At 37.6% G+C, this 18,221-nt stretch overlaps 2 protein-coding genes across 2 annotated transcripts in view; both read left to right on the top strand.

Annotated features, from left to right (window-relative positions):
* Positions 1-5,260, top strand: part of LOC135471463 (myosin-10-like) — a 56,846-nt gene extending 51,586 nt beyond the window's left edge. The window contains exons 35-38 of the mRNA XM_064750713.1: positions 677-800; positions 1,320-1,637; positions 2,349-2,518; positions 3,349-5,260. Coding sequence (XP_064606783.1) covers positions 677-800; positions 1,320-1,637; positions 2,349-2,518; positions 3,349-3,463 — 727 coding nt within the window. The 3' untranslated portion in view covers positions 3,464-5,260. The remainder of the gene's footprint in view (positions 1-676; positions 801-1,319; positions 1,638-2,348; positions 2,519-3,348) is intronic.
* Positions 5,261-6,897: 1,637 nt separating this feature from the next.
* LOC135481999 (POTE ankyrin domain family member B-like) lies at positions 6,898-12,822 on the top strand. Its single transcript, XM_064761807.1, has 2 exons — positions 6,898-6,979; positions 8,681-12,822. The coding sequence occupies exon 2, from the start codon at positions 8,685-8,687 to the stop codon at positions 9,720-9,722; it is 1,038 nt and encodes a 345-aa protein (XP_064617877.1). The 5' UTR covers positions 6,898-6,979; positions 8,681-8,684; the 3' UTR covers positions 9,723-12,822.
* Positions 12,823-18,221: the final 5,399 nt, after the last annotated feature.

An 18,221-nucleotide genomic window follows, 5' to 3' on the forward strand; every position in this document is an offset into this window, starting at 1 on the left:
TTACAGAAATGCCTTGTTAGATGAGGAGGCTTGATGACCAGAATGTTTATATATGCCTGTCTCTGTTACAGAAATGCCTTGTTAGATGAGGAGGCTTGATGCCCAGAATGTTTACATATGCCCCTCTCTCTTTTACAGAAATGCCTTGTTAGATGAGGAGGCTTGATGCCCAGAATGTTTACATATGCCCCTCTCTCTTACAGAAATGCCTTGTTAGATGAGGAGGCTTGATGCCCAGAATGTTAACATATGCCCCTCTCTCTTTTACAGAAATGCCTTGTTAGATGAGGAGAATTGATGCCCAGAATGTTTACATATGGCCCTCTCTCTTTTACAGAAATGCCTTGTTAGATGAGGAGAATTGATGCCCAGAATGTTTACATATGGCCCTCTCTCTTTTACAGAAATGCCTTGTTAGATGAGGAGGCTTGATGCCCAGAATGTTTACATATGCCCCTCTCTCTTTTATAGAAATGCCTTGTTAGATGAGGAGACTTGATGCCCAGAATGTTTACATATGCCCCTCTCTTTTACGGAAATGCCTTGTTAGATGAGAAGAGGAGACTTCATCCCCATAATGTTTACATATGCATGTCTCTGTTATGGAAATGCCTTGTTAGATGAGAAGAGGAGACTTGATGACCAGAATGTTTATATATGCCTGTCTCTGTTACAGAAATACCTTGTTAGATGAGAAGAGGAGACTTGATGCTCGTATTAATGAACTGGAAGAAGATTTTGATGAGGCTCAAACCTCTGTGGAAATGCTCAGCGACAAGAACCGCAAAAACTTGTTACAGGTACGAGAGCTTTTGTAAAGGTCTTTCTGGATCTGTCTGAAAACCTGATCTGCAGTATGGAGATGTAACCATAGAAAAACAACCTTTTTGGTTTAAGTGGATCAATGTTGAATATCAGAAAGAAACTTAGTAATTAGTTCATCTAAACCAGTGGTAGGGAATAAATGTTTGGTTTAACATTTGTAGTACAAAATTGTTGCATTCAAAGTCCTGTAAGTTTGATGTGTTAAATAAGAAGGTAAAATTTAGAAAAATGTTTAATTGCACCATCCTCGGAAGCTGATTTCATGTGGTAAACCAGTGTAAATTGATAATTTACTACATTCGGTTCTGTAATAATTAAAAAGATAGTAATTTAAAATGCTTTAGTTACATATACCCATAAACTTGACCCTTGAAACACCTGTCAAATAAATAAATAAACAAACCAACTAATCGCCCGTGAACAAAGATTGACAGAACATACTTTCTAGTAAATAAACAAAAAAATAAACAACACAACTTTTCCTGCACTTTCAGATTGAACAAATCGCCTCAGAACTTGCGTCAGAGAAGTCCGTGTCAGCCAAGCATGAGAATGAGCGCACAATCCTGGAAAGACAGAACAAGGACCTAAAGGCTAAGTTGCAGGAGCTGGAGACCCAGATCAGGACAAGAACCAAGGCAACCATCGCCGCTCTGGAGAGCAAGGTGTCCAACCTAGAGGAACAGCTGGATATAGAGGCGCGAGAAAGAAGCGGTCTGCAGCGCGCCAACAGGCGACTGGAGAAGAAACTGAAAGAGCTGGCGCTACAGGTGGAGGATGAGAGGAGACATGCAGACCAGTATAAGGAACAGGTGAGACGAAATGGCAAGAATTAAGGTGCTTGCGTTTCGGTCAAGGCCTCTGTGGCTCAGTTGTTTAACGCTCTAAGCAGCACAATGACCCAGGAGCCAACTCATGCTGGCTTCCTCTCGGGCCATACATGGGAAGGTTTGCAGCAACCTGTGGATGGTCGTGGTTTTCCCGCGGGCTCTGCACGGTTTCTTCCCACCACAATGCTGTGTAAGTGAAATAGTTTTGAATACGGAGTATAACACCAATCAAATAAATAAATAAATGCCTTTCAGTTGCCATGACACTACAGATTTGAGTTCAAACCCTCCCTCGGACAAAGAATTTGTCTCTCATCCTTCGTAGAGCCTTGGTGATCATAAGTCTGATGTTCTCGCAAAACGGCTTGTCTTTCACCAGTTTGCTGTACACTTGTACTTACTTGTACCTCACGCTGTGGTAATGTTTGTCAGTAACTTAACAAAAGTCAGTAGCTTACCCCAGAATCTCACATTCCTCCACCCATAAAACTGACCATCAAAATATGAGTGAAAAATTCTTAACTGTAGTGTTAAGCAAGAATTAAATAAATAAATAAACACTAATAAGATTGGATGTAATGGTTTTTCAGCCATAAATGTAGCCACTATGATAGTGTAAAACATATGGGTTCTAAAACCAAGATGTTTGACCTTTATCAGATGTATGGTATTGACTACTGATCTGTGTTGCAGACAACGAGCATGAACAATCGACTGAAGTCCCTGAAAAGACAGCTGGACGAGGCTGAGGAGGAGATCACACGGCTTAACTCGCAGAAGCGTAAACTCCAGCGCGACCTGGATGAGCAGACGGAACAGTACGAGGCAGCCAATAGAGAGGTGTCAAAGCTGAAGACGTACAGGTGAGAACAACGGGTGGAGACAAGTCTGCCGATACATGTATGTGCAGCCAGAAGATATTCTCCTCCAGCATATGTTTCCCCACTGTCACTCCTTGTGGGGTCTTGGTGAAGATAAGTGGGCTGTTTACACAGTCTAACGTGGGTTGAAGAGCACTTACCTTCCACAAATATGGTGGGGATATGTGCACATATGGGAAGGTTCGTCAGTAAGGCCTGTGATTTTCCATCGGAATTCCTTCACCAATAAAACTGATTGCACTCATACAAGAAAAAAAAATTCTTGAGTGTGATATTGAGCAACAATATAAATACATGACTAAATAAATCTTACAGCAGAGTTGGGGTTGCCACTTGCCCCCTTACCTCCTACCACTGCCAGCCTTATCTGTATGTCCATGGCTGGATAGCCAGGGACAAGGTCTGTCTCTGATGGATTTGTTCTCACCAGTTTTTGTCCAGTTTTCTTGAACTACAGTAACCCTTATGTAAAGCCATACAAAGAAGAAGTACTCTTCTTTAGGAAAAGATAAATAGGACAGCATTGGTGCAATGACACAATGACATGAAAGCCTCTTACCAATAATGTTGCTGAGAGTTCAAGTCCAACTCATGCTAGTTTCTTCCCTGTATGCACATGGAAAGGTCTTCCAGCAACCTGCAGACCGTTGTTGGTTTTAGGCTCTGCCCTGTTTCCTCCCACTGTAGTGCAAGTGAAATATTCTTGAGTAAACATAAAACACTAGTCGAGTAAACAAATAAGTTTCTTCCATCAGATAGTATTGTTAACTTGCCAGATGATGGTGTATTAATCATCACTGTTTGTATTACAGACCAGGAGCGCGAACCTCTTCCGCCCGAGCTATCATCTCCCAAATCCGACAGGCAGCTGACGTGTCCGGGGATGATGATGACGCAGATGAACCTCAGAATGATGTCAAGGAGTGAGGCATTTATTAGGGCAACACAGCCTCACCTGCTGCAAAGTCAAGACCAGTTGGGCTGTCTCATCATGATGTCATCAGAAGAAGAACTGCAATGTGTTAGACGAAAATAAACTAAATAACACTCTATGTCCTGTTGTGGACTTGGTTAATATCCTGGAAGTAAAATATTTTTGGATACTTAATATTACTTTACTGACCAATATATGTTTGCTAATTCTGTCAATATTTCCATACTTAATACAAGTATGGCTTGTTGTTAATTTTTTTTTTTTTTTTTGGTAATAGTTTTGTAGTAGCCTATGAGATATACTCTTAAGATGTTGTTATGTAATTTTTGTGAGCTGTCAAAAGTGTTCCATTTTCGTGTGAATACCAGTATAAACAGAGCATCCAAAATCGTGCTCAGTGTTCATGTTATGTGTTAAGGGTACGCAATATTATGTTGTCATTTCTGTTTCGTTAAGGTTGTTTTGGTCATATCCACTGTGAGTTTTATTTCGAGTTAAATTGTGATACATCTTCTGTTGAAGATTGTGGCTCATCTTACTAAAGGTTTACAGAAGACCAGGTGAACTTGTATGCATTACACAGATTAATGTGTCTCTTTGTTAATCCTGTACATTATAAAATTTGGTGTAGGGCAACACAACTGTTATTTTTCAACCAGCTGAGTCTGTGCCTCTTAGATTTAGAACCATGTAGAAGTCCTTGTTCGCTTACTAATACTTCAAATATCTATAGAATGCCACCACAGTGAGATATAAAGCTCTACTGTGCAGTCTTTCTTCAAACTTCGTCATAATGTTACAGGGATAAGAAAAATATTGTCTGCCATGTTCGATGATGTGATGTGGAATGCTGGATTGATGGGAATGCTTTATGAACATGTATGACTTGTGGACCAATCACATAGCTTGTTTTATGGGTGTGACCTCAGAATTTAGTAATTTGTACATATTTGGGGTTGAAGGGATTGAACAGACCTCCGGCATAGCCAGCCTGTTCAAGAGCGTACTTGATGTAAAGATTCTTAATTTGTGAGTGAATGTACAGGCTAACACAGCTGGTTGGGATATTTGTGGTGTCAGTGCTGATTAATGAACGCTGTAAAACGAATTTGCAGTCTAAATTTGGTTCATATGGACGGCAGTTAAGCCTTTGGCTCAAGGCCTGTGCATGACCTTAGCGCATCATCTTGTGAGAAATGAAAAGCTTATTTTTCCCTTTTTTACCTTGCTTGTTGGTATATATCTGAAATAAAGTGAAGCATTTATAATGAAAGCTGTTTTATATGGTTGTATTACATCTGTGCGGATTTCATGTAAGGGGAGATAATTTGTTTCTTACATGGCTGTGGGTTGTTCCAGGGCCTATACTGTTTTACATTAGAATTGTCTTGCCACTATTATCTGATAGTTTACAAAGCAGATGCCTGAAACTCAGTAACAGGTGTAACCGTAACCAATTGTTATATATTATGAGAACACAAAAGCTAAAAAAACAAAAAAACAAAAAAACGAAGGAAAATAATTGAAAACATGTAGTTTCTTAAAATATACAAATCTTGAAGTGCTTTGATTAACACTCCCAATAAGCTTAATTTGTAGAAAAATGACACTATATTGGAGAGCTCCTTATGGTTTTATATTTGCTACAGTGATATGATTTAGCCCCATAGTGTTTATGCAGCAAGATGTTATTCCACAGCATCTTAACTTTGTTGCTTGAAATTGCAAGTAATCTGATGGCCTTGTAAAATGAAACAAACATTTGATAATAAACAATATTCTCTCAGAAACTCCGGAGTTTATTGTATTGTCGTTTAATGTCATTTTTTTTTCTGGAGTTCAGTGTTTTTGTGTGATTCTAGTAGAAGGGTTCTGAATTGTATGTGCTTTTGTAATCGATGAATTGTGCTTGCTTTGTGAGTACGAACAGAACCTGTAAGTTGCACACAACTTTGCCTGCAGTAGTCATTGATGAAAATTGTGAAGAAATGAAAACAATGCTTTTGATGTACCTTACGGAGTTTGAGAAGATTGTTGCTGTCAGGGATAATAGCATTTGTGAGAAAGTGACAGATGGGACAAAAAATTTATGATACATTCTGTGTTGAACAAGCAAGTACCACAGATGCGTATTTGCCAGTCTCGAGTGTAGCCTGACCCGGGGACTAGAATACCCCATCAACATAGCCATTGATATTCTGCATTATAATCAGGGATCTACCTAAAATTACTGGACTTGAACTATAAAGTCACATGCTAGAATCCACGTGCTGGAGTCCACATGCTGGAATCCACATGCTGGAATCCACGTGCTGGGTTGGTCATGTAAGAATTTTGTAAGAATACATCTGGTGAGGAGCAATGGTTTCTTAAATAAGATGTTATCAAATAAATTAATAAATAAAGATTATTTGTACCTAAATTTTTGTGTTCCCAGTGACACAAATCTTCTAGGTTTGCACAGATCTACCCCTTCAACAATATTGCCAGGTCTTTGTGTTCAGATAGACTTGTTTGACAAGATCTTTACAGGGATAAAATGGTGTCAATGGTACTGTTTAAATGTGTATGCACAGAACTTAAAATATTTAAAGGCAAAGACTTCACTGAAAGGAGTCCATACATACTGCATTATTCGTACTGATATGAAATGCGAGATAATTCTTCAGACAACTTCAAACATTATATGATATACAATAAGCCCATCTCAAAAGGTGAAAGTTCATACTGAGATGTGTGGCACAGTTTTGTTGAAATGACAGCCCTTGATGGTGGTACATGTAATGCTGGAATTGGGTATTTTCCATTTATCAATTAATATAGCCCAGTCAGTGTGATGTCCCTTGATCTACTCATCATCTGGAAAACATTAAATGAAAGGCGAACCTGGAATGTACGTATAAAAAATACCGATCTTGAGGTGCTATGATTAACACACCAAATGAGCTCAATTTGTAGAAAAATGACCTACACTTCAAGTTGCATATGTAGGCGTCTGTAGATGTACTGTATATGTCCACACATGCGGCCAATCACTGGAAAATGAATGAACTCCATCAACATGTAGGCCGACAACATGTAATAAAAGCGAAATCAGTGACTACATGTATATAGGCCAGACGTCTAAACCACTGTAGATCTATACTTCCATGGTTAACCTTACTCAGCTCCAGTGCAGGCTGTAGATCTGTATATTACTGACTAATTTTAAAAAGCACTGATCGTCGCTGCATCATTCCAGATAATTTGACAGATTTTGTTTAATTTTGAAATTTGCTAGCCACTCTTGTGTTTGCTGTATTAGACGTGGCATTAAGATAAGACACGTCAAACTTGTCGAGCGCTTGATTCTAGTTCCTATAACAGAGTAGCCTCCCTTGTGTAAATAGCTCTTGTACGTCGGAGGTAAAAAAAAGCCGCAAAATCTGACATTTTGTAAAGAATTACGTTAGACGAAAAGTTGTAGAAGATAAATTTCTTATCTAATGCAATTGCAACAAGAACTCAAGGTAAATTGTTTTCTTCAGGGAGGATAGTTTTTTTTTCAATAACAGAGGGCTGCGTTCACACGACAACAGCTTGACAAGTAATTTGAGTGTTGTGATTAGGTAATGCTGCTGAGCACACGGAAGCTCTCATCTACTGATCTAGTCTTACTTTAGTTCAGTTAAATTAAACGTAGAGGTCTCTTTTCACAAATTTCTTATAGGCAGGTAAATATCAGAAATTGTTGAAAGTAGACCTCAATGTTTAATTTATTTGATCTAATTTACTCATTAGGTCTCCAAAACATACTACAGGATACGTTGCTGTATGGCATATTCTTCATTAGCTCTGAAGGGCTGTGATTGCTTATACTACCACAGCCCTGTCTTTTTCCATGAGCTTATTGTGAAAACCTCTGTATTGCTCTTATTGGCTTTAATATACTACTGCTGGGCACCAAATAATTTGTTTTTCTTTAGTCATAGTCGTCTCAGCTATCAATCCCACATAGGTGTTCCAATGTGTTATCGCTAATAAATCCACACAAGTATGAGACTAGTGGAAATAGATAAATTCTGTCCAGCCGCCATGTTTGAATGCATACTCCTCACAGCCCTTACAAGGGAGATAACTACTGACCATACTAGCAATGAGTATATTTTGCACATCTTGTTTAATCTGTTCTGTAATTGTTTGAGAAATTTTTTTATTCATCGGTGTTGATTATGGGTTCCTTCCATGTCATTACTGGTGAGACAGATCCTAAAGAATTAGCCAGTATGGGTGTCAAAAGGCCTAACTTGCAATATAATGGCAGTGATAATTATATACATGATTCCCCCCACTGTGAAGAGTGTGCATTCAAACATGGTGGTTGGAGTTAGAATTTATCCAGTTTCCATTAGGTTCATGCTTGTGTGGATTTATTAGTGATAACACATGGGAACACCTACCTGGAATTGATAGCTGAGATGACTATAACTATGTACAAACAAATTATTCGGCGCCCAGGAGTAGTGTATTAAAGCCAGCAAGAGAAAAACAGAGGTGTTCAAGGTGCTCTGCAGCGCTAATACTTGATATATAGTTTGTGTTGAGTGACTTGAGTGAAGCTTGTGAGTAGAGAGAACCCTTTGGCTCATTAGTATTTAGACTTAACTTAAGTAGTAGTAGTTTCCTTTTAGCACCACTCATCAGTCATCATGGAGTATACAGTGTGCAGTTACCTACATCGTAGATGTGGTTTTTGACTGGACGTCACTGTTCAGGGTTTCACTGTTGTCACATGTTGCTGTTCGAGCCTTAGTAGTGGGGTTTGGTTACATCTGTGCTTTCTTATCCAATTTTAACTCCTTTTGGCATGCTGACAGACTGTTCACATTCCTCAGAGTGACCAATTTGAACAGATATGACTAAAGTGTAAACTTGTGTATCCGAAACAGCACACATCTGAGCACTTCACATGCCTGTGGCAGTTGTAAGTAGAGGACAAGGAGAAGGTTTCAAATGAAGACTAGTTAATATCCATTTTACCCCTGAAGAATAGTACTAAGATGTCTTTTTACTTTTATGTTTTAGGACATCCTAAAGTGCATATGAAGAAAAATGTTTCATATATTTTTTCTGTATACATATGCATACATGTCCATGTCATTTCATGCTGGCCCTTCTCTCTGGAACACTAGTGTGGCTTACTCTTTGATGATTTTGTCTTCCATTTTCAGAACCATGCCTTGTGTTATGGTAACTAGGAGACAGTATGAACAGTCATGCAATGAAAGGGTAGCAATTCAGCATCCAATCAAGCCACGGAAAATGTTGAACTCGCGGCGCAGAAGCTCATTGAATGTGAGCTCTGTGCATGATCTCCACATGGCCATTGTGGCCAACCAGCTGCCGATGGTGAGCAAGATACTGATGAATTTTGAAGGTGATATTAATGGCAAAGTTAAAGGTGCGACAGCCTTAGGAGTGTCTCTCTATAAACACAGGTATGACATTTTCATGGAACTCATAGAGTTCCACAAAAAAAACGGTCTGTTAGACCTTGACCTTACAAGCAGAGATCATCTTGGTAGAGACGAGCCTCCCATTGTTACTGCCGCCAGACTGCGCTTTTTCCATGGCGTCAACAGTCTTCTTGAAGCTGGTGCTGACATCGACGGCATGGACAATTTCGGCCACACAGCGCTGTGGTTTGCAGTGCATCACAGACTAGTCCCAGCCTCAGAACAGTTAATATTGCAAGGGGCAAATGTTAGTAAGACGGATGCCTATAACTTCACCCCTCTGTATCTAACACTAAACCTTCAGCTAGAGGAGAAACTGATTTACTTGCTTCTCTACAGCGGTAGTAATGTGGACAGCCCCAACCTGCACACGTCCATCAGCTCAAACAAGACCCTGTTATCTCTGGCCATGAAATATGGCAGTCAGAGCCTGATGTATCTACTACTGGAGCTGGGAATAGGGCACCAGCAGTATGGCTCAAGGGGAAGCATTGCTCACAAACTCCACAGTGCTGGCCTGAGCAACAAGAATGACCCAATGTGTAAGACAGTCTGGCAGACATGTAGCAACCCTCTGTCCTTACAAACAATCTGCCGCACGGTTATCCGGGAGAACCTTAGCATGGTGTGTCAGAGCAATGCCAGGATCTTCACCATGTCCATCTCACAACTTCCTCTTCCAAATGATATCAAGAGATTTTTGCTTATTCCACAGTTGCATGATCATTTCTCTGAAATGTTTTCAAAGCTGTCATAAGTTTTTCTCTCGCAAACATTTTGGATCAGGTGTCCACTCCCAAGACATTACCACAAAATAGAGGCAGCCTCAGCTTTGTGACATTCAGTATTGTACATGTATGGGTAATTCTTTTCAATGACAAACAGCGTGCTCTTGTTTTCCTTTTTTGACAATTAGTTCTATTGGCTCTGTGACATATTCAGTATCTCTTCTCTGTAATCATCGCATCAGCAAGAAATGTGCATATAATTCATACCATCTAGCATTATAAACAATAATACGAGTCCTATAAGTGAAATATTCTTGAGTATGCCATAAATCACCAATCATATAAAGAAAATAATGCAAAGGATGATAGTATTTATCTGAATATTTCATTTTGTGAAAACTACTTTTCAAGTGGAAAGTAAACCCTAAAATTCAGTTAAGAAAGGACCAACTTTATTTTGCTTACTGTACATATTAATTATTATGTTATGTTATTGATATGTTACATTTTTTGTAAGAAAGATAGATCTTTTCCATTTGAGAAATACCAGGCTTTGCCTTTGAGGAGGACTGGGTACCATACATGTAGGACAGTACATCTTCCTCAAAAGACAAGGCCCAGAAATTTATTATGAGTATAAATGCATTCATTCACCAACCATGTCAGTAATTCACATTATTGTCATAATGAAAGATCATTATTTCATTTCCAGTTTGTTTGGTGGCAGCTTGTTTGTATTGTAGCCAGAATACATGCATTTACATTTATGGTAATGTTGATTTGTTCTCTACCAGCACTGGCTCAGAATGCTACATTTTTACATCCACATAACCACTAGCTCATGGACTTTGAGCCGGTGAATGCATTCGGGCAGGAAGGTTGGACATCTGCTGCAGGCAGCAAACTGAAAACTCCCATGGAGTCCCCTATGACTTGTCCCTCAGAAGCCTCTCACAAATGCAGTCACTGTGAGTTCAAGTCCAGCTCATGGTGACTTCCTCTCTGGTTGTATGTGAGAAGGTCTACCATCAGTATGTGAAGTCATCATTTTTCTCGCAGATTCTGCTCCATTTCTTCCCACCATGATACTGGCTGCCTTTGGCAAGAAAATACTCGAGTATGGCATAAACACCAGTGAAAAAAATGAATAAATAAACCCAAACTCTAGTCTATAGTCTGATTACAGAGTAATCTTCTTGAATTATTATTGTAAGTTTAAATTAACTGTTAATAGGTTGACATAACTCCTTTTAATACATGTAATAACATAATTATTGTATGGTGTGGATCAACAAAGCATTAGTAACAGTGGGAAGCAAAGTGCATATGCTATGCACTCAGCCCCAGGTGAATGCTAGTATTGTTATATTAAGAAACATAACACTACATGTATGTTGGTTTTTCAGTTGTACGAAGTAACGACTTGGAACAAAGATGAATCATGTAGAAAGTGAGAGATTATATGACTTATTCAGTAGGATGCAAATTAGACACAACACATTAAGCATGAACATTAGGCTTTGTTAAATCACATAAAACTATTGGGAATGGTCAGATTTGCTTCTACTGTACATTGCTGTATATGTTTACCTGGGATATACTGGCAGTCCCATCATTAGTTGTGTCATTAATTACAGAAGTGCTCACCAAATCACACTCTGCATCGCTATGTGCTGGTAAGATGGTAATACATTTAGTTACTTGTGTTTTAGTCTATTTTCCAATAACAAGAACTTGCATGTACATACAACAGAAACCCTGCATAAACATGTTACGATGTGGGTTTCAGTAGTTAATATGTTGTTTTTTTTCTTAGTGTGAAAGATTTATGCTGTAAAATTGTATATCTAAATTGCTTGAAATGCCCAACTAATTTATAGTCTCCAAGCTTGACTCTTAAATATGTGCAATATCTTTATAAATATATTTTCAAACATTCAAGAATATCATTGGTATACAGTGTGAAACTTGTTTCCAATCAGTGCATTATTAATGGAACTGAATTATAAAAACAGATTTGAAATTTGAATGAAAAGAAAAATGAGATACTTTCTTGTTCAAGTAAAGATATGTCAGATTGTATTAAGTCAGTTGCCTTTCATTCGCAGAGAAGTAGGGATGAACAGTACCATGGAACATTTTACCCTTTGAAAATCTCATTAAGCCAGTTAATTTTTCAAGTATACATGTAATCGAAGAATTTGTTTCTTTATATATTTCTGAAGTTCATTATATTAATTGAATTTATCAATGCACATGTGTTTATAAGAATGTAACTCAACGGTACTGGCTTATTAATTTACATTCTTTGTAGAGGGAACTTTATCATCAGTTAAACAATGAGTTTAATAATCACTTTATACGATTTATCAATGTATCAAATAATACCTGTACTCTGATCGTTGTTTTCATTGGTCGGAAAACTGGTGTTGATTGTCAGGGTCATGATATAGAAACAAGGAGGGTAAGTAAGGTACACACTTTGATATGAGATCGGTAGGCCATGTTCCCAGCTTAGCTTCTGCATTGACCATGTATTTCTGAAAGCTTAGTTGGGAAGAATGAAACAGATCTCAAATCTAGGTATAAACTGTACTTGCACGTCTAGTATTCAGTGCGTTTATTGTTAGTTGTTGAATTAAAGGATAAAGATAAAAATAATCACAACAATTATCAACTCTACATTAATGTTATATCAAGTTAAAGTAAGCTTTATGTCAGGTCATTGTGATCACAGATGTTCCATGTGCACATCAGGCATGTAAACAATAGTGATAGATCCTACGTGATTGATCAGTTAACGTTTTTCCATAGACAGCCATCCCTCAAGGAGTGCCTTCATTTATGATATAGTAATTGACTTCAATCACTCTTGGCCTTGCAGTTATAATATTTGTTGTTGTACAAAATACACTGTGTTTCTAATTAAATTGCATTTAAAACTGTAGAGTTTAAAGACTAATTATAGAGTGTGTTCACAGTGATGCTTGTAGCTGTTAATATGCTTTGTGGTTTGATTCATATTTTCATATTTCCATTTGTGGTTTTTGCCTTTATTCTTCATAACAAGACATAGAAATGTAAGCACCAATGTGACACAGTTATGTGTCTGATATGGTTGCAGAGTGAGAACTGTATGGGACTAGGATCCAGCATTCTTTAGGCTATTTCAATGACAAAGTGTTTATATAAAATGCTATAATTGTGATATAAGGCATTTCTGAAATTTTCAAGGCTTTATTTATTTTTTTTTTTTTTTTTGTTTTGTTTCTTTGGCCGGGACACTTTTTTCTGTCAGAACTTAGATGTTCATAGGAGAATTTTTAGAATGACCCATCAAGGAATATTACCATATCAGAGCTGAATTGTTACTTGACAAGACTTTTATTATAGCTGATAATTTACGAATGAATGATCATTTTTAAACATTCACTTTTATCAAGAATGTAGGCATCTAAATTACTAATGTGTATACAAAGCATGTTTATTTATAAAAACAAATGTATTTAGAACAGCCAATTAGAATAAAAGATTGTAGAGATTTTTTTTCTGTGTGCCTGTCGTGTGGTCTTTAGTATGTTTGTAATCTCAACTTCAGTCTGTATCCTGGAGATAGCAGAGTTGAATCTGAACATCTTTTAATGTTACTTTCCTCTTATGTTTGAACAGTCCTAACATGTTACCAGTTGAGTCTGATGACATTCTACTGTCTTCTGCTAGTAAATATCAGTGAAATGCTGTATATCAATTGCTAGAAATATTTCTTGGCGATTTGAAAGCAGTTTGTGTAATGATGACCATATATGTGAAAGCAATGTTTATATGATAGGGTAGGTATTAACATGTATTAACACAGTGTAGTTTATAGAGTTAATGTGATTTTGTGTGATAAAATTTAAATTCTTGTTGTGATATTTTCACACATATTGCCTGTGTTTGGGAAATGTTTGATGTTTGAGTAGTGGCTAATTGTTTTTTTGTTTTTTTTTTTTTTGGTCAGCCTATGTGATTTGGGGCTTAATTTATAAACTGTGATGTTGCATGCAAATTTGATGCATTACACTGATGTTAGTGTAATATGTAAAAGCTGTAATTAGTGTGTCCAATTATATACTGTGGTTATTTATTTATTAAAATGCTGGATCATGTGTTTTGATCTACTTGTATATGTTAATGCCATGCAGTGCCATGTAACCACCTGAAAACCAATCATATTTTAGCAGGTGTCTAATTAATTATTTGTTTCCGTAATTGTCAGTTGTAGGATGAAGCGATTCACATATAGATTGATCTTTTGTATTGAAATGATGGATGTTTGCAGGATAAATTTGTTACATAGGTAGGGTGACTCACTGATAGGATACACAAATATATGATGTCAACAATCCTTCTAGGTCCAGTGTGAGGATTATTGACACCATATATTTGTGCATTGTATCACTGAGTCACTATGTAATGAATTTATTCTGCAAACACCCATCAATTCAGTACAGAAGATTGATGTATATGTGAATCCTTTCAGTGATGTGACCATCTTTGGACCCCAACAAAGGGAGATAATCTACTTAGCAGACACATTTGATGTTGTCAGCAGGATTTGAGAATATATCTGTACCCCATGTGACCATTGTTGTCCAATGAAAAGCAGAATATTTTGTCCGATGCAGAATAATTATTCATATAGGATAATATCCTGCCATGTGAATATGTTTCACCACAAATAACCACTGTCAACTGTTGAGGTGCAGTACAAATTAAGTAAGACTATATTTTTGATGACCTTCAATGATTTTAGTGCTTAATTCCACATTTTTCTCTTTGAATAAGTAATTCAGATACTGGTGTGAATGTTTCAAATCTAAAAGAGAGATGTTAATTTTCAAAGAATGCTTTAATGAATGAATATGAGGTTACAAAATGTTATGGAAGATTGTGGGCAGTTATTCAATTATTATTCACCTATAAGTAAATAAACATGCTTACAAGGTCACAAAATATTTGTTTTCTTGCTGCGTATTATTTATTTATCTCAAGGTGGGATAATATCTTAACATGATGTCAGTAAGTTATACTGAATCTGTTCAACACACAGACAACCAGAAAATCTGGAAATCTTTTTATTGGTTATTGCATTATTACTTCATACTTTTTTATATGCATTGCTATTACAGTTATTCGTATAAGTGAAGTGTTCTTGAGTACGGCGTAAAACACCAATAAAATAAATGAATCAAATCAAAAAAAATTCCGGTTGATGGAAACCTGGCATACTTCACTGCACCTTGTTGGCTAAGTTTGGGTACCACAAAATTAGACGCATTGGAAGTATAGAACATTCAACCTCCTTGTACCCAACACCTGGGTGATAATATTATGGTCAAGTCATTTGCTATTATATCATCAGAGGTAGGCCAACATTTTCTCCTGAATAGTGTATAAAAACCAGCACCACCCCTGCCACAAGGAAGTGGAACTTTCGCCTGGCGTAACGCCCATGGTGACGTAGGTTACTACATGTAGCCTATATGCAATGCAGTGGGCGCCACTTTGCTGCCGTTCTTAAAACGTTTCCCTGAAGTGTGAACTGCATGTCAGTTTTGCTGTTTCATCGGCGGGTACATTGTTTTCTTACTTTTTTGTTTACAAATAATTAAAAGTATTTTACTGGCTTATAGTCCAGAAAGCTTTGACCAACGCGCAAGGCTAATATTTGGTGATTAGTTCAGGCATTGCCAAATTTATGATGAGTGATATAACATGAACAATAGATTACTGATTCAGACTAAAGGGTCGTACATGAGACTAATGAAAATAATTATAATGAAAATATAATTGGTTTGGGCCTCGGTTAAAATTACATGTTCAGTATCCGCTCTATATATGAGTCAATGGGTTGAAATAAATCAGAAACCGATTTTCCGAACTAGTTTTGCGATGGCCCATAAATCTTCTAAATCACTGGCAAATTTAAGTTTTCCAATCCTCTGCAATATCTACTACATCATAGGAAATGCAGTCCATTTTATGGCACCACTGCATGTATCAAGTAGGTTTGAACGGGCGAAGGCATGACATTTTGTCTATATAATTGGTTGGTGATATTGGCTTCTTCAAAGAACAGGACGTATGATTGATTCTTGTATTCGTTATCTACGCGTTGTTGTCTGTCTGGACCAAAGAACTGTGGTCTGGCACATGCAACTGCTATCTGACGTTTAAGGCTGTGTTCAGTAGTCGTTGGAACTATCGTCTGGCTCTTTGAGATGTAGCAGATTCGTCATTTATCACACGTCTTACGGCTCAGATAAGTTATCCCTCAGCTGTTCCCTAACTTGAAGGAATGTTCACAGATATTCAACAGTTAGTACACAGTAGGCTCACATATTTTGCTGCCTGTCCTTAACATATACGCCAATTATGGTTAAAATTGAACACAATATATCCCGGTGGATTTCACCCCTGGTGGAAAGCAACGATAATGTAGCCCCCCTTCCCCCAAAATCAAATTAAGAAAAAGCACGCATCAAATTCAAACGAATGTTATTTCCACCTCGTTTTATAAGTGGTGTAGAGATGTTTAGCGTAGTGAGACACTTCAGTCACAAAAGAAAGGTAACGATTACGTGATTATGCAGTGAACAGCAGCGTAACATGGCGTACCGTGTAGCCAAGACGTTCCCAAAGCCTTGGATATGGCCCCAATGGATTATGTTACTGGTAAATAGATTCCTAACACACCAGCAAGCATTAAGTATAGCAAATATGTCTTGCGTGTCCTGTTCATGAATAGATGAGATCATGTTTTTGGTGAATGCCAATGACATCGTTCCGCCTTTTTCCCCACTTTTTCTTCCGGCGACAGAATAACTCTTGGTTTCGCTTGAGTACACTTTCAAAAACTATGACACATATACATACCTATTACTGTTTACAGCTGCATAATGTTTGACAAATAACTGCATGCATGCAGTATTATGCATTTGGGGTGTGTCTTTATACTAAACATATACCCGTACAGATAATTCTCCAAGCGTATATAAGCGTGTTAGATTTTGTAAGAGTCAAGTGGGTTTTTTATCTTGAAAATTTTGCTATAGGCGAAGTTCATTAACTTGCTGTTTACAACTATGCATGCACGAAACAGCACACATAGATGTACTACATGTCTACTGTGGGAAGTCTGCATGGTCATTTCTGTGCTCCAGCCTCTCACTCTTAGCGCCAAGAGAGGCAGCAACAAGGACCATTTTTGAAATCTTTGGCATAACCCATTCCGGGTTTGATCCCAGATCTCCAATCTACTTTTAATTTCACCTGTACATCACCATTGTCTGGATTAAAATGGGATCTATACGGCTTCTACATAATTATGAAAAATGTAAAACCATTCCGTCATAGAGACAAAAGTGTTGATACTTTTCCTGTACCCGAGCTTGATTTATATGTTTTACGGGTGTTTTAATGCTTTAATTAGGATGGTTTATTGATAATGGAGTACCTTTTTCCCAGCCAATGGCGATTTGGGTTGACCATTGCTCGTTTGTAAATAAATGAGCACTGCGTTACCAGTTTGCCCACAAATCGTCTTTGCAAAGGTAGGAATGAATGTACTGTGAATATATGCGTCAAAACAGACATTCGTATGCCAGCCATCAACCAGGATGACTGTTTCAGGCCAATAAACGCAAGGTGAACTCTGCTTGCTTCACTTTACAGTGTTAAGCAAGTTTTGAGAACAAATATTAGACCTTAGCCGTTCTGCATGGCTCAAAACGCGCGTGCAAACTTTCACATCTACGTAGTTACATCCAATAGCGTATAGTTTATTTGCACATAACCTGTATCGTACAGGGATTTTCGTACACAGGCAAGCTTCCGACAGTCAGCTACTGTGATCAGCAACACGGACAGTGTAATTTTTTCGGTGAGATAAACCAAGATTGAAACGACACTGTGACAACTGGTATAGCGGAGTAAACAAACAAAGAGAAAAAAGAAAAAAAACACGTTTTTAAAATTTTCATTTTAGTCAGGTTTTTTTGTGGGTAGCCATTTATTGTGCAGTGATTGCGGTTTCTAACTTTCCATGCTATCGGACCAGAAGTGTGGATGTGCATGAAATTAATTATATGTAGGCCTCTATTCATACGCCATGATTGTAAAGTTCTGTGGAAACGGATAGTTTGTGGAGCGACTCACACTCGTGAGATTAAACCTTATCCCTGAATCATGCATTTTGCTCATATCAGACACTTAACAACAGGTCTTCATGTACACCGAGGTTAAGGTGTAAGAAAATTGTGAAAAATATTCGGAACATTTCTGACTTCATGCAGCAGCGACGGAAGCATAAATTTAACCGTTACTATCTGTAAGTATGAATGTTTGATACGTATCTCAAATAAAGCGCTTACAGCAAAATAACAGAGTGTAGAAACATGAGGCGTTTGCAAATGTAGTGAATGTACATATCAAAGAAGGAACTTGTTTATAACAGGCTCATTTTGCTCGTTATGTATCATTGTGAG

This window comes from Liolophura sinensis, chromosome 1 (assembly GCF_032854445.1).
Source record: "Liolophura sinensis isolate JHLJ2023 chromosome 1, CUHK_Ljap_v2, whole genome shotgun sequence".
In the NCBI taxonomy this organism is placed as follows: domain Eukaryota; kingdom Metazoa; phylum Mollusca; class Polyplacophora; order Chitonida; family Chitonidae; genus Liolophura; species Liolophura sinensis.